General features: G+C 47.7%; 1 protein-coding gene across 2 annotated transcripts in view; it reads left to right on the top strand.

Moving 5' to 3' along the window:
* The window catches only part of SRRM3 (serine/arginine repetitive matrix 3), a 107,966-nt gene that overhangs the window by 72,326 nt on the left and 18,935 nt on the right, over positions 1-16,705 (top strand). Inside the window, exons 6-12 of one of the 2 annotated variants that reach the window (XM_081173011.1) lie at positions 1,025-1,105; positions 5,363-5,392; positions 6,129-6,197; positions 7,472-7,507; positions 8,825-8,893; positions 10,197-10,301; positions 11,078-11,255. In XM_081173011.1, coding sequence (XP_081029137.1) covers positions 1,025-1,105; positions 5,363-5,392; positions 6,129-6,197; positions 7,472-7,507; positions 8,825-8,893; positions 10,197-10,301; positions 11,078-11,255 — 568 coding nt within the window. The remainder of the gene's footprint in view (positions 1-1,024; positions 1,106-5,362; positions 5,393-6,128; positions 6,198-7,471; positions 7,508-8,824; positions 8,894-10,196; positions 10,302-11,077; positions 11,256-16,705) is intronic. The other variant, XM_081173012.1, reaches the window with a different exon arrangement.

Genomic DNA, 16,705 nt, shown 5'->3' on the forward strand with positions numbered 1-16,705 from the left:
TGAGTCTCCTGTGAAGAACACAGGTCATTCCCCACGGTTACAAGAAGGGTCTCTGTGAAAAGGCGTGGGGACTTCTTCATGCTCTGATGGTGAGAAACAAACCCTTGGGCAGTACTGCCCCCTAGCTGATGTGGCATTACTTGGGGGGGGGGTTCTAAGAGGCAAGCAGGAGGCAGGAGGACATAGAGGCCAGGGGGTGGCAGTGGGGGGATGCTAAGAAGTGAGGGGGCGGTAGTGGGGCACTGTAGGTGGGCTGCCCCGAACCCATTGATCGCTTATTTACCATTGACCAGTTTAGTGCCTAGAGCAAAACACCTTCCTCGCTTCGTATTTAAAGTTTTACTGCTCTTGATCACTTACAAAGCTATTTAATTTGCCACGTTTGTTTGTATTTACGGTTCGTGTCACAAGATAGCCAGTTATTGCAGATAGCCATTGATTTTTCTTATAAATTAGCTACCATAGGTCTGCGGTAAGCGAAGGTTTGTTCATGCCTGGTAAGGAGTTCTACATAAATAGCTCATGCTATAAATGTCCATCGCCTTTGTGTCAGTGAAAATATTTTTCATGCAACGTCTGGTGCCCCTGGATCAGTTTTGTTGAATTAACCAGACAGAAGGTTTTGAGTGGATTTTAAATAAATGCTACTGTTCTGAAATTGTTGTTGTTGTTAATATGCCGCCCATCTGACTGGGATGCCCCAGCCACTGGGCGGCAAACTGCTATTCTGAATGATGTTTTTAATAGGGTAGGGAAAACTGAGGGTGAATTTATGGAACCAGTGGGACTGTGCCCCAAAAATGTTTGAGAATCACTGAATTGGCTTACAGCAGGGTTCATCAACATTGTGTCCTTCAGAGGTGGATGGACTACAACTCCCACCATCCCAGGCTCTTAGCAATGTCACCTGGGGGCTGATGGGAGTTGGAGTCTTATTAGCTTATGGAGTGTATTGTGTTGGCGACCCCTGTAAACCAGCAAGTGCCTATCCTAAAATCCTCTTCCTCCTCCTCCTCCTCTACAGGCTGAAGAGACGATCGAGCAGCTCCACCTCTCCCCCACCCAAGAAGAAAAAGAAAAAGAAATCAGGTCATCGCCGGAGCCGGTGAGTCACCCCCCAGTGGCGCTGATGTTGGGTTGGAAGGGCAAGCAAGTGGATATGACCCGGGCCAGGGACTCTTCAATCCAGCCAGAATGCTGGGCTTTGAGCAAGTCCTATACAAGGATGTGGGAACCTTTGGCTCTCCAGATGTCGCCGCTGTTACTGCAACAAATTTATTCATAGCCTTCTAGACCGCAATCTGGAAAAATAAATAAATAACCCAAAACAGTTAAAAACACAAAGACAACAGACACATTTGAAACAGGGCTGAAACCCAAACAAGTGGTAAAGACCATTTTATCCTGCCGGAACCAATATGGCATCATCTGTTTCTGTTAAGTGCAGATAGTGGGGAGGCCTATCGTATCGCACCAGGAATGCTATTTCAGTTGGTTAGAGCGTGGTGTTGATAATGACAAGGTTGCAGGTTCGATCCCCACATATTTCCTGCGTTGCAGGGAGTTGGACTAGATGACCCTCAGGGGCCCTTCCAACTCTTTTGATTCCATGTTTTGGATTTTTCCCAGGCCTTTGTGCAGTCCCCATTCCTGCCTGCAACATAACCCGCTGAACTCTGGGCTCAGCACACCTTCCCTTTGGTTGGCATTGCCAGTTTCTTCTGCCTAACACAGAGACCGGCTCTGCTTCCCCTGGCACAGAGACACTTCTCGATGCTTCGCTGTGCCAGTATTCCACGCCTGACTGTGAAACGCATCAATTCCTGGATGTACTAAGTGCAGAAAGGGGAGGGCAGGGGTCTCAGCCATTCTTCGCCTCCAGTTCTCTCCCCCCCAACCATCCTGATTTCAGATCCCTCCGCTAATGATTTCCTCCTCAGAGCTCAGCTAACATTTTAATGAGTGTGGCTTTCTTAAACCAGGCCAGGGGGAAATGAAACTAATGAGGAAAGTAGCGGGGGGGGGGGGCGGACCAGGCGAGAGCGGCGCTGTCTCCTCCCTTGAACCAGATGATGATGTATAGCTATAATGTACAGGTATATGTATAAATTCTCCATAGGGCTGAGGGTTCATCCCAGAAGACCACCCTATGGGGGCTCAATCAGAAATAAAAAATCCTTTGAAGCCTTAACCCAGGGGACAGGAGATTTGGAAGGTTGCCTGGGTAACTGGGCACAGGAAGTGATGTCACAGGGGGATTTGGGGGCCTTTGGCATGAGGCTTGGGATAGCTAAAGAGAAAGAAAACCATTTTGGCAGGCTTGCTAATGGCAGGCTGGGGGAGATCACAGCCTCCAGCATTTCTCCAACGAGAATAGGGATGCCCTATTCAATAATAATAATACAGTGGTACCTCAGGTTACAGACGCTTCAGGTTACAGACACTTCAAGTTACAGACTCCGCTAACCCAGAAATATTAACTTGGGTTAAGAACTTTGCTTCAGGATGAGAACAGAAATGGCGCAGTGGTGGCGCTGCGGCAGCGGGAGGCCCCATTAGCTAAAGTGGTGCTTCAGGTTAAGAACAGTTTCAGGTTAAGAACAGACCTCCAGAACGAATTAAGTTCTTAATCCGAGGTACAATAATGATGATGATGATGATGATGATGATATTATTAGTTATACCTTGCCCATCTGACTGGGTTGCCACAGCCACTCCAGGCAGCTTCCAGCATATATAAAAACATAATAAAACATTAAAAAACTTCCCTCTACAGGGCTGCCTTCAGATGCCTTCTAAAGGTTGTATCTCCTTGCCTTGGGGCGGGGGCATGGCTGTCAACTTTTCCCTTTTCTTGCGAGGAATCCTATTCGGAATAAGGGAATTTCCCTTAAAAAAGGAAAACATTGACAGCTATGGGGGGGGGGGTCACATAACTCTATACCCCGCAACATTTCTCCAGAAAAAATAGGGACATCCTAAGGAAAAGTGGGACATTCTGAGATCAAATCAGAAACCAGGACAGCTTCTGTAAATCTGGGACTGTCTCTGGAAAACAGGGACACTTGGAGGGTCTGGGAGATGCCTTACATTTCAGTGCTGTGAAGAACAAGCCCCTCTTGAGATGACCATGCTGTAAGAACAGTACTTTGTAACAATACATTACAAAGTCACCGTCAGTTTCCTCGCACGCTGCATTTCCTGCAAATACATTGTGCTCCCAAGTGGTTCCGCGCGTCGATAATTTACAGACAATCACTATAATTATAACGCAGTACGATAGAAAACGTTAGCAATTCAGCAGCGGCTGCTTATTTGATGCAGGGATGGGGATGTGGCAGCCCTCCTTCAGGTACATTTGGTTCCCCTCCCATCTGCCCCCGTCAGTGGTCAGGGATGATGGGAATTGTAGTCTGGCAATGGGTCCTGGAGGGCCACAGGTCTTCCTCTTACCTCTGGTTTCAGCCAAAGGGTGGGGAGGGCACCATGGCTAATGGTATCTAAAGCTGCTGAGAAAGAAAAGAAAGAAAGAAAAAGAGAGTCCTACTGCCCTCATCCCATGCTCAATAGAGGTCATCCATTAGGGTGACTATGGCTAATTCAGTCTCCAAACCACGCCTGAAACCAGCTTGAGATGGATCCTGATCACATATATCCTCCAGGAACTCCTGGTATTAATAATAGCAACATACGACCCAGGATTACGCTGGTGGTGCTGTGGGTTAAACCACAGAGCCTAGGACTTGCCGATCAGAAGGTTGGCGGTTTGAATCCCCACGACGAGGTGAGCTTCCATTGCTCGGTCCCTGCTCCTGCCCACCTAGCAGTTCGAAAGCACATCAAAGTGCAAGTAGATAAAGAGGTACCGCTCCGGCGGGAAGGTAAACGGCGTTTCCGTGCGCTGCTCTGGCTCGCCAGAAGCGGCTTAGTCATGCTGGCCACATGACCTGGAAGCTGTATGCCGGCTCCCTCGGCCAATAAAGCGAGATGAGTGCCGTAACCCCAGAGTCGGCCACGACTGGACCTAATGGTCAGGGGTCCCTTTACCTTTTACCCAGGATAGCTCAGTCAGTAGAGCATGAGACTCTTAATCCCAGGGTCATGGGTCTGAACCCCACATTGGGCAAAAGTATACCTGCATTTTAGGGGATTGAACTAGATGACCCTTGTGGCACCTTCCAGCTCTACAGTTCTGTGATTCTATTATTATGCCCCCATTAAGCAAATAACAATAGCATTTGCCAACCCGCCAACCCCTCCCCAGAAATGTCTCAACAAGTGGGGCAGGGGAGGGGGCATCAAATTGAAATCATTAAATTGTCGGCTGCCTAAATGAAATGTTACGAATTGCATTAAGAATGATTGGGAGGATGTCCTCATAGCAAAAGCGTGGTCTTAAGGGAACAAAGCAAGATTATATGGTGGTGTGAACATTGCAGTATATGCGTTTTATATGCACGTTACCCAAATGAATACATTTTGGCACACATTACTTGGCTGGAGAAGTGCATTGCAAAATTGGGAGAAGTGTGGATTTTGAAGAGTGTCTGTGTTTCGTTTGCATATTGTTTCTGGAAGTGCGGATTAAGTAAAGTTTGTCTTTAAATGTGAACTCAGTAGAGTCAGTCCCCCCTTTCTTACTACCTCCCCATAACAGGTGGTGAAATTTAACAAGTTAAAAAAGTGGGGGTGATGACCGCAGCAGATGCCATTCCTTAAATACTGAAATTGGAACATGTAAAATGGGGGGGGAGTACTACCTAGCATCGCCGCAACTCCCTGCTGAGGTGGGTCTTACCCATAATGCCACCTAAGTAGGGCTAAATTAAAGCAACAGACACATGAAACATAAAATGTTTGTAAAACACGCCCCATCCCCTTGCAAAATTGTATAAGCCTGAGGAATGTTGTTCTCTCTTGGTCTGACCTACCTCACAGGGTTGTAGTGTGGCTAAAACTGGAAAGCCCTGAGCTCCTTAGAGGGGAAAAAGTGGGGGGTACAAATTTGACAGATGGAACAAGAGTTCTCCAACCCCAAATCCCTGGCAATGCTTCTGAACCCTGCAGGTTCTGATGCCTGCTTTCACCTCCACAGGGACTAGCAACTTGCTCAAGAAAGCTGAAATTCTTTGGGTGTCAAATTGAACCCTTTCTGTGTTTGCGCAGGGTCACAAAAACACACATAGTCCTGATAGATGTGGCCTGTGTAATTTACTTATTGGTTTTAAAAATATGCCAGGTTAGACACTTGTCCGGCCCGGTCCTGATTTTAGAAGTCGACCCTGTTCTACAAACCATCCACTCTTTTCAGAGAGACACTCCTTAACCTCTCCTTTGTCTGTTTCCTGTCTTGCAATCTCAGCAAAAAAAGGAAACCTGGATCTGAACGCAGGTGAGTGCCAACGGAATTCGCATCATACACATGATCTATTACCTATAAATTCCCATATATTTATAGAAACCCATCCAAGGGGTCTGGTTTTTTACAGCTTTCCCCACATGGTTTCCCCAGCCACCCAAAAAGCAGTCCCATAAAGCAAGGGGGCTGATTTGTCTGGATGCCTTTAACCCTTGGATGGCTTCAAAAGAGAACTGTAGAAATTCGTGGACGGGAGGGCTCTGCCTCTATAGTTGAAAGCAGCCCAGGGTCTGCCTCCCAGTTGCTAGAAACCACAGGAGGATAGAGGGCTCTTGTGGTCAGGTCCTGCTTGCAGATTTCCCATATAAAGCATCTTGTTCAGGGGTCAGCAAACTTTTTCAGAAGGGGGCCAGTCCACTGTCTCTCAGACCTTGTGGGGGGCTGGACTATATTTTGAAATAAATAAAAATGAACGAATTCCTGTGCCCCACAAATAACCCAGAGATGCATTTTAAATAAAAGGACACATTCTACTCATGTAAAAACACGCTGATTCCTGGACCATCCGCGGGCCGGACTGAGAAGGTGATAGGGCCGGATCTGGCCCCCAGGCCTTAGTTTGCCTACCCATGATCTAGTTGGCCTCTGTGAAAACAGGAAGCTGGACTAGATGGCTTGATCCAGCAGGCTTTTCTTATGACATTCCCACATGCTTATTCAGCTCCATTTCCTCCTGACAAACTGACATAGTCCTTTTTTTGCTTTTCAGCGGGGATAGCTCTTCCCCGGTCCGGAAGGAGAAGAAGAAGAAGACAGGGAAAAAACATCGGAGAGACAGGTAAAGGACTCAGGGCTCCCCCTTTTCATCTCCCCCTATCAATAGGAAGGTCCATAGCTCACTGGCAGAACATCTGCTTTTCATGCAGAAGGTGCCCCGGTTCAATCCCCAGTGTCATTTCTGGGGAGGGATGGGGGAAGGCACTGAAAATCCTGGCAGCATCTCTTTTCATCGCAAATGCTTCACTAACCTGGCTTCCATTTTCTGGTCACGCTGGACTGTGACAGGATATTGGAAACTTGTGTGGCTACTTCTGGGCAAGCAGCCAGTTCCAAAGCTGGCCAGTAGCACTGCCAGCTGGCCCAGGGATCTGGACCCTGGAGGCAATTGCCCTCAGGCTGGTAGGTAGAGGAGGCAGAGAACCTGAGGGACTGGTGCAGCCCATCCTGCCTGTCCCTCCATGGCTTATCTGGGCTGTCCATCCACCACCAGTCAGCATGCTGTAGTCACCAGTCAGCAGTGCCACCTGTTGACAGCCAAGCAAACTGCAGCATGACAACACCCTTCCATTTTTATTATATTCGATCCCTGACATCCCTGGCTAGGGCCCTAGGAAGCCACTGCTGGTCAGTATAGACACCACTGAGCTAAGTGGTTCAATAGTCTAACACAGCTTCCTTTGTTCTTATCTGCCTCTTCCATTAGACAATCTCCCATTGATAGGAGAGTACATACTTTTTTTAAGCGAAAGGTCCCAGATCTGACCCCCCCCCCAGCATTTCCAGTTAAATGGAGGCCCCTGGATTGGAAGAGACCTTTCTTTTCATGAAATTGAGGTGTGCCACTGCCAGTCACAACTGGGCTGAATGGACCAATGCGCTGCAGAGAACTAACAGAGGCAAGAGATTGTTGCAGCTTCCAACTCCCATCAGCTCTGGCAGGATGCTGTGAATTGGAATCCAGTGACATCGACAGGGCAACATGGCTGTGTTACGTAGAGACAAGTTGCTGCAGGTTCCGTCAGTAAAGGCCATGGTCAATCTTTCTGTTCTTCACAACCCCACCCCACCCACATTCTGGACTAAAATGGTCTGGATGGGCAATTTATTTATTATTATTAAATTTATTACTCACCCTTCATCAGCAGGTCTCAGGGCTGGGTACAGCAATTTAAAATTCAGGAATAGGGTAATCTGGGTGCTGCGTCTTTGGTGTGGCTCTTATGCAAGGAAAGAGATATTTGGCTATGCGCCCCCCCCTCTGTCTCCTGGACCATCTCAACCAGTGTCTCTCCTTTCCTCTCTTTGTTCCTGTTCTTGCCGGTTGCCCATCAGGTCTGCGTCTGGCTCTCGTAAGAAGAGGAGGCACAGGTGAGGGTTAATGGTGTAGATTCCTCCCCCCACCGCACACCTTGTCTCCCCTAATCCCACATCCACATTCCTCACCTCCTCCCCCATCTCAGCCGTGACCGGCAAGGCAAACTATGCACTGCCCTCTAGTGGCCAAAGACCACATTTGATCCTCTTTCTACAACAAATTCACCACTTGCCCCCTTGTCGGGCTCAAGGTCTCTTCCAGCCAAGCACAGAAGAAACCAAATTGGTGCAGGGCCATGAAAGTAGCTCCATAAAGGCCACCATAGCCAGGCACGAAAAGGCCAAAGGATCTGGGTTCAAAGGCTTGCAGGGAACAAGGAAGGTCACTTGACTTGCCCGGAAGGGCGTCACCAAGATTTCACTTGCCAGGAACTCCTGGAGGAGTTTGCTCCATAATGATGGGGCCACCACCAAGGAAGTCCAGCCTTGGACATCCAGATGGGTGCAGGGGTTGCCTGTGGAATCTGCCATGGAAAGATGTCATGATGGTTACCAACTTCAAAGGCATTTAAAAGTGGAGTCAAACAGGTTTATGGAAGGAAAGGCTATCAGTGACTACTAGTCATAGAAAACATACCTCTGAATACCAGAACAACAGCAGGAGAAAGTAACTGCACTCCTGCCCTGCTAGTGGGATTCACAGAGGCAACGGTTGCCAGCTCTGTGAAACATGTCACCCAGAATCTGCCATTGGAGGTGGCTACCTCACTTTGTCTAATGATAGAGCCGGCCATGGCAAAAATTAGTTAGGTGAGCTCTCGGTCTGATCCAGCAGGGCTCATCTTAATGTTCTTATTTGAAGTACGGTCTCTAGAGCTGTTCTCTGCAAGCTGGGGAGGGTGTGGTGGCCAGAATTTATATAATAAGGCATAAAATGTACCAACATTATAATCACTTAGTGATAACAATGGAACAGCAAGAGCTTTCAGTGCAGGCACACAGAGCTCTCCTCGTCTGCAACAACCTCCCTGTTCATTTCAGCACAGGAAGGTGATTTGAAGGTGCAGATAAAGCAATGGGTCATGGTGAGGTGAGATGTCATGACTTGCAAAACGTTCTCCAGACCGTCAGAAAATAGCCTGCCCCTCTGATTCCAGACCCCACCCCCTAAGAGTCAACTCCCCATGGAGCGAATGATAAGCAGGCCACAGGTTTGGCACTTTGGCACCTGGGCAAGCTGTTCCATGAAATATTCCAGAAGGAAAAACTGGCTGCTGAGGCTGGTGCTTCCTGTGCCCATGTCTGTTTTCCCTCCTCCTCCTCCTCTCTCTCTCTCTCTCTCTCTCCCTCTCCCTTTTCATGTGCGTTCAGTTTTCTGCTGTCTCATAGGTCCAGAAGTCTCAAGAGCAAAAGGAAAGAGAAGAACAAAGACAGAAAAAGGTGAGGATAGGGATGGATTGCACCCCATCCGCAGAAGAAAATAGCACAAGCTGAATGCTTATTCCCATGTTACTTGCAAGTGAAATTTCCCCCCGGAAGCAAATAAAATGGGAATTAACCATCTTGAAATAACTCATGGAAGATGAAGCAAGCTTGTTTCCTGCTGCTCCAGAGGGCAGGACCCAAACCGATGGATTCAGATTACAAGAAAGGAAATTCTGACTAAACATTAGGAAGAGCTTTCCAATGGTAAGAGCTGTTTGACAGCAGAACAGCCTCCTTTGGAAGGTGGTGGACACTCACTTGCTCTGTTTCCAACAGAGGTTGGATGACCACCTGTCAGGGATTATTTCGTTGTGATTCCTGAATTGCAGAGGGTTGGAATAGATGACCATTGGTGGTCCCTTACAACTCTGTGATTCTAGGACTAACACCTTGAATTTGGCCCGGTAGCTCACCAGCAGCCAGTGCGATGCTTTCAGAACTGGTGACTCAAGGTCCCGTCAGACTCCTGAACCCAGACCCATGGTTAGGCTCAGCATCCAGGCCTGGATCCAAATTCAGCCCCTCCGTAGCTTACACCAGCTGGTCCTTCCTTTGTGCCAAAGTCCTGACTGTCAATCAGGGTCTGGGTCATGATGGGGGCAGTCCCAGAACTCCTCCTGAGCCACAGTCATGGACTAATTGGACACAGAAGAATAGTAGGGGGAACCAGCTGGGGAACCCCCAGGGGAAGAAGGCTGAGAACCAGGGGAATGGTGGTAGAACAATGGGGTGGGAGGGATAAGAGGGAGAGGACTGGAAGGGGGTGCCAGAATCTGAAGGGTTAACAGGGCTTAGTGAGCTGGGGGAGTCTGTGGCAGAGAGAAGTCCAGAATAAAGAGGCAGAGGTTGAAGCAGGAGAGGAGGGAGACCAAGAGGCAGAGAGGAGTTAGGCTGGTGCAGAGTCATGTGTGCCTCCCCTTCCTGCCACAACAAGCTCCCCTCCCACCTTGTCTTCTAGAACCAGGAGAGGCATGAAAAGGGAAGAGGAGAGATTAGCTGTGTGTAGGTGCAGTCTCTGATTGCCTGGGGAAAATGCTGAAGAAGAGAGCACTTAGGCAGCTATGGGGAGGCGAGGACCTTTAGTCTCAGTAACTGCTCTATGGGGCAAGACCTACCAGGGATAAGCTGTTGTGCTCACCCAAGTCTGTGCAGATCTTGTTTTCGCTAACAAAGGGTTAACTCCCACTTGCATGGTGTGTCAAGCTGCTGGAGCGCCAGGTTCTGCCTCACCCTCCCGCTTCTCCCCATCCTCTCCCAGGTCACACAGCGAGTCGTCCACTCGGAGGTCCCACAGGCGCAGCAGCTGCAGTTCTCGGAGCGCCTCGCTCTCCTCGGATTACAGCGACTGCAAATTGACAAGCAGGTAGGCTGGGCTTGCGCCTGGTTTGGCCCCAGGTTTAGGGGTGGGGAGGCACAGCTTAGGGGGGGGGCTCTTTAAATGGGACCGGTTGTGGATAGTTTTTTCACTCAAAGGAGGATTAGATAAATTCATGGAGGAGGATAAAGCTAGCTCTGCCTCCAGAGTTAGAGGTGGCGATGCTTCTGAATACCAGTTCCTGGAAACTGCAGGAGGGGAGAGGGCTCTGGTGCTCGGATCCTGCGTCAGGGCTTCCTACTGGTTGGCAACTGTGTGAACAGGGTGCTGGTCTAGGTGGGCCATTGGCCTGATCCAAGAGGCTCTTATGTTCTGATATTGGCACAAGTTCCTCAGTGGGAGCTCTCCTTGGTGCTGAAACAACCAGCCTGCCTTTCCCTGTGAACTCTTGCACCAGATCAGAGCAGGATAGTTACGTCTGGGTTCTCTTTAGCTGTATTACATCCTTCTGCAGCAAAACCTACCTGGTGGCCTTGCCCCATATGCTTCCAATCAACTTGCTTGCTGGCTTCTGTTAGAGCAGCTGGTTGGACACTTTGAGTTGAGGATGGTAGATCAGATGGGCTGGCCTGATCCAGCAGACTCTTCTTATGTTCCTACTAGATGTTATGCTTCTTCGATTGCTGTTGTCCTTTATTTTTTGGGAACTGCCTTGCTATTTCTCCTTGAAATAAAAGGGGATCTATAAATCCTTCTAAGAAAGAGAGCAACAGTCTTATGGAGGCCTACATAGCTGCTGACCAACCCTCTCCCTTTGCTTGCAGACTGAGTCCCAAGTACAGAGAGGATGCCCAGAAGGGCAGCAGCCACCAGTCCAGCCAGAGCCCCTCCTCCTCCTGTACCGGCCACAGCCGATCGGCCACGCCTCACCAAAACGGGCACAAGGGCGGTGCCCAGAACGGCCGCCATAGCCACGGCACCCTCTTGGAGAAGAAACAGGAGGTATGGACCTTTGGGGTTTGCTTTTCTCAGGGTTCAATCCAACCCCACCTTCCCCAGCTGCCGCCGCCCCACCTTTCCTCCCCAGATCGGATCAGCCCCATCTCACGTTGCTGCCTCCTCTTAGGCGTTTTGCTCAAAGCGTGGCAGATGGGGAAGGCTAAGGAGAAGATGTTCCTCCAAGCCAGGCTTTCAGGTGCTGCTGGACTCCAACTCCCAATAGCCAGCATGGCCAGTGGTTGGGGACGATGGGACCTGCAGCCCCACAGCATCCAGAGGGCTGGGGGGTTGCTCTGGAACTTCTCTCCCTCCCTCCTTCTCCGTCTCTTTCCCCTCTCATCAGACACTCATGTGCTACATCTGCATTGGGGTAACTCGGTGGTAGAATTTGGGCTAGATTACCCTTTGGGTCCCTTCCAATTCTGAAGTTCCGTGAGTCCAGGAAGTACTTTGCTGAGATCTTTTTGAGGAGTAGCAATGAGGCAAAAATCCATCGCCAAATGTTTTCAGGTCCGAAGATTTGGGTCTGTACGCCAAAGGTTTCCATACTTCTCTTCTCTCCATGCTTTTATCACCACCTCTCACTGCCTGTTTGTGGTCTGCAGGAAAGGTCCCGATCCTGGATATTGCTGGGAGTCTTTTTGCCTCTTTTTACCCACATGTAAGCTGTCTGAAGGCAGGAACAGGCTGCAGTTCGGTGGTAGAGCACACATTTTGAACAGGCCATCACAGGCTGAATCCCTCGCGTCTCAAAGATGCCTGCTGGAGACCCTGGAGAGCTGCTGCCAGTCAGTGTGGGCAATATTTAGCTAGATGGATCAAGGTCACACTTGGTTTAAGGCAGCTTCCTATGACTAGGAAGTGTTGCCCTCCATGGTTTAGCTTGACAACAGCGCCGTGCCTTTAAAGAGCAGAGATGGGGAAGGAATGGATTCAGTTTGTGTTTTAATGCAATATCACCTACAGCCAATTCCAGGCTTCCCCACCCTGAAAGCAGCCCTCCCCATGATAAAAATGCTTCAAAACAAGATGAGTTCTTTCAGTTTAAGCATTCTCCATTAGGATTACCTCTCTCCATTCCCCTCCCCCTCCCATTTTACCCCCAAATTTCTGAGCATCTTGAAAGGAAGGAATTCCTGGTACAGTCTTCCCCAGAGAGTTTACTAGACCAATACACTCTAAGTTTATCCATTCCATTGTCTCTTTCTCCTCATTCGTCTCTTTCTCCCTCTTTTTTAAAAAGAAATTATAAGCAACATATATACACATTTTTATTTATTTTCCTAACCATGTGATTCTACCTCTTTTTTCCGCACACCCCAAATCACTGTAGTTTGTTTATTCCATTATTCATCTCTATGTGAGCCTTTCCCCCTGCCCTGCCCCAGTTCAAAAAAAGGTGGCATTAAATGTAAGGTGAGGTCTCTGTGACCCCCCCCCAAGGGTGTTGATGGATTCTAACTCCCACCATCCCTGACCACTGGCCATGCTGGCTGGGGCTGATGGGAACTGTAGCTCAACAACATCTGGAGGAGGGCTGCATCCCTGCACAAATTTCCTAATCCAGGGATTGCCATACAGTGTGCCAGGGAAGGATGTGAAAGACACCAAGGAGTTGGTTGCAGAGGTTGCCTGGGTCTCTGCATGAGTCACCGTTCTGGTGTTGGGTGGATCATTTCCCCTGCCCTCGGACTCATTTTTCCCAAACTGACTTTGGAGTCAGTTACGACTCCGGGCTTACATGTGTGACTGGAGCCATCAGCACACTTGTGTCCTCTGAAAATTCACTCCCAGAACAGCAACTCACACAGAGGCGTCAGAGATGAGCACTCTTGTTTCCTCTCTCACACTCTAAAACTAGTCATACAGTGCGCTTCATGTCTCAGAAGTGTGGGAAACAAAGCAGGATGTATTTTAATGCTTCGGGAAATGAATAAAAGAGCCAGCTTTTCTCCAAATTCCCTGATAATACTCGAGTCAACACACGTTTCCTTTGGTTGTCAATTGCGGCTCCTGCTGTCCTGTGCAACTTTTATTTTATTTTTCATTTTTAATCCCAATCTGTGTTTTTCTTTAGCCTCCCGTTCGAAATGTGGTAATATAAAAGTTCAATTTCTTGCTCGGCAGAAATCAGGGGACTGGGCGGGAGGGCGACTGGGGTGTGCCTTTTGGATTCCTGCATTTTCTTTCTTGTTTTCTTCCCTTTTTGTAATGTACAGAAATGCAAACTATATCTTTCTCTTTTTCTTTTTCTTCCATTGTTGTCATGTGGATCTAGAAAATAAATATTATTTCTTCTGTTATTATCATTATTATTATTACTACAATTTCCCCCTTCCATTTCGTTTCTTTGTGTGTGTAAGTGTGGAACCCTCCCGGCCAATTGAGAAACGCACAGACGTCTTTCTTTAGTTCTTTACAACCATTGAACTCTGTTGTCTGTTTAAATTTCACATTTAAAAGGGAAGATAACTGTGTAGTTTCCTTTTCCTTTTTTTAATATTATCTGCGGCAAAGCAGAAAGCTCCATTTCCCTCTCCCACAGAAAGTGGTGGGTTTGAGGTGGCTCAAATGAAACCCCCAAATGAATCTGGTGCTATGCCTGTAAAGAAAATGAGAAAATTATCTGGCCAGTTTGATACTAGAATCATTATCATCTGTGCTATTTTTCTAGAAAAAGAGGTGTTGGAACTCACCATGAACGCCTCCCTTGTTCTCTTATAATGGTGCCCACCTGAGAGGTGCCAGAACTGAAAAAAATCCCTGGTTATCATAATTATTATTTACTTGTGTCAGCCACCACATTTTAGTCAACCAACTATTTAGATTAAAAGGGAGTATTTTTTGCCCCCACTTAATCCATCAGAAGGCTTAAATCATTATTTTTTAATCTCAGTACTCTTAGTAAAGCCCAGGTGGTTAGCAACATGTACGACGGGGTGGTAGATGTATCTAGACTACAATTCCCATCAACCCCAACAGCCAGAGTTGATGGGAGCCAGGTTAGGGTTCATGTTTACAGTCCAGCGACTTCCGGAGGACCGCAGGTTCCCCATCCCTGATGTAAGACAAGGGTTTTCCTCTTGTGTGGCAGAAAACAGAGAACTTCTCCTAGCAGGGGCGCCGGCTCCTAGGGGCCAAGCCCTTTTGGATCCCCCCTATATTTTGGGGGTAGGGGCCGCCCCCCATGGAACTGATCATAGTCCTCCTCCTCCTGCCGCAGAAGGAAGGAGGGTCGAAGCAGCTTCCCACCGGTGGTGGCAGTGCCAAGAGAGGCAGAGGAGGAGCCACATTTGGCTCCTCCCAACGTTCTGATGTCACACTCATGACGTCGGGACATTGCACATGTGACGATGACTCCTCCAATCCCAAGCTGGCGCCTCTGTCTCCTAGGAACACAGGAAGCTGCCTCATATTGAACCAGACCATTGGTCCACATAGCTCAGTATCATCAATGGGGATTGGCAGCAAGTCTCCATGGTTTCAAGCAGGGTTCTTACCTCCTCATACATCCCATTCCCCGGGCCCATAGAAAATAAATTCTGCAGGCTAGGATGCAGGGGGGAAAGAAATAGTATCAAGGCCAACTCTACCATTGAGCAGAGTGAGGCAGGCACCTCAGGCAGCAGATTTAGTGTCATGAAAAGGCAGCAAATTGCCAGTTGTTCACTATTTTCTTCTTCTATTTTTACTGCCAGGTAATCAGGGGGGATGCTAGTGGGATATTCTGTCGCAGCTCCCAAAATAACTCTGCTGGCCTTGAGTACACTAGATACCTTGACTTTGACTTCTTCTTATTGATATTTAATTATTTAATAATAATAATAATAATAATAATAATAATAATAATAATATCAATAAATTAACTTTATTAGTTGGGTTGTTTGTTTGTTTTTACAAAAGTCATGCAAAGTGACTTATCACATAATGAAGGCGTATCTAAAAGACAATAATATTTTTAAAAGGCAGGATTAAAACATCCCATCCGCTTGATGAGGCCAGTGATGGCACCAGGAGAGCCTCCCTGAGGACAATATTGCGCAAGCAGGGGAGCCACCACCAAAAAGGCCTGTTTTCGTGTTGCCACCCTCCGGACCTCCCACGTAGGAGGTACTTGGAGAAGGGCCTTAGGTGATGATCACAGGGTCTGGCACAGGGTCTGGGCAGCATTTGCTTCTCTGCTTCAAAATATTTTGAGCTATCCCTGAGTAGAATCAAACTCAAATGAAGTTGACTTCCCTTTTAAAAAGGTGGTTTCAATTTTCATGCCATATTTTCATGCCGGTGGGCTTCCTTGGTGGTACTCTATATCTATTTCTCTCTCTCTCTCTCTCTCTATTTCTATTTCTCTCTCTCTGTTTCTCAGCTTCTCTTTCCTCCTCCTCCTTGCCCTCTCATGTACACACTTTACAATTTCTCCCTCTTTCAACGGGGCCCCTTCTAGCTTATCCCAATACAAACAGATTCCCGTCCCCCCCACCCCCCAACTTGACATTTTCTGCCTTCATCCGCTTCCTTTCTTGCATGATCTTTGGGACTTTTTTTTTCCTTTCAAAAATATTTAAATGTTACAGAGAAACTTTTTAAATTGTTTCATTTTCTGATGGCTGCCGCTATTTAGACAACTACTGGTTATCCATATGCATATATTTTTTTTATTTAAAAAAATAATGAAGAATGATGGCTGCCTGAATTGACCAAGGCCACGTTCACACCATAAATTTAAAGCGACTATCAAAGTTGGGCTTCCCCCAAAGGATTCTAGGAACTGTAGGTGTTGGTTAAAGGTGATGGGCGTTTTTAGGAGACCCCTGTTCCCCTCACAGGGCTACAATTCCCAGAGTTCCCTGTGAAGAGGGATTGATTGTTTGACTTCTCTGGAAACAGTAGCTCTGTGAGGTGAACGGAGGGGCTCCCAGACAGCCCTTAACAAAATACAGCTCCCAGAATTCCTTGCGGGGAGCCATGACTGTTTAAAATGGTACCATAGTACACTCTGTGAGGGGAATAGGGGCCTCCCAGCAACTCTCAGCAGCCCCATAATGAACTGCAGCTCCCAGAATGCTTCGGGGGAAACCATAAGTCTTTGAATTGGTACCATAGTGCTTTAAATTTATGGTGTGAATGGGGCCTGAAATCCAAAGTGTGGTCAAAGCAAAGCAAAAGTTGATTAGCAAAAGGGGTCTGAAGCACGTTACTAAAGAGTCGTTGTCTTTTTCCCCATTCTGCCCTCCAAATGTGGAGATTACCATTTCTTTTTTTATTATTGCATTCCTCACCACTCCGAAGGTAGGTATTTCTCTCCCTCCGCACGTTCACTTCTACAGATCAGCCTGTTGAAAAGCACCGTAGTTTGATTAAATGTGATTTTTTTCTATCTTCTCTCTCTTTCTTCCTCTCTCTCTCTTCCTCTCTCTCTGTCTATCTCCTAACGCTTGTCTATTTTTGGTGGC

This window comes from Podarcis bocagei (assembly GCF_964188305.1).
Source record: "Podarcis bocagei genome assembly, chromosome: 15".
Taxonomy (NCBI): Eukaryota; Metazoa; Chordata; class Lepidosauria; order Squamata; family Lacertidae; genus Podarcis; species Podarcis bocagei.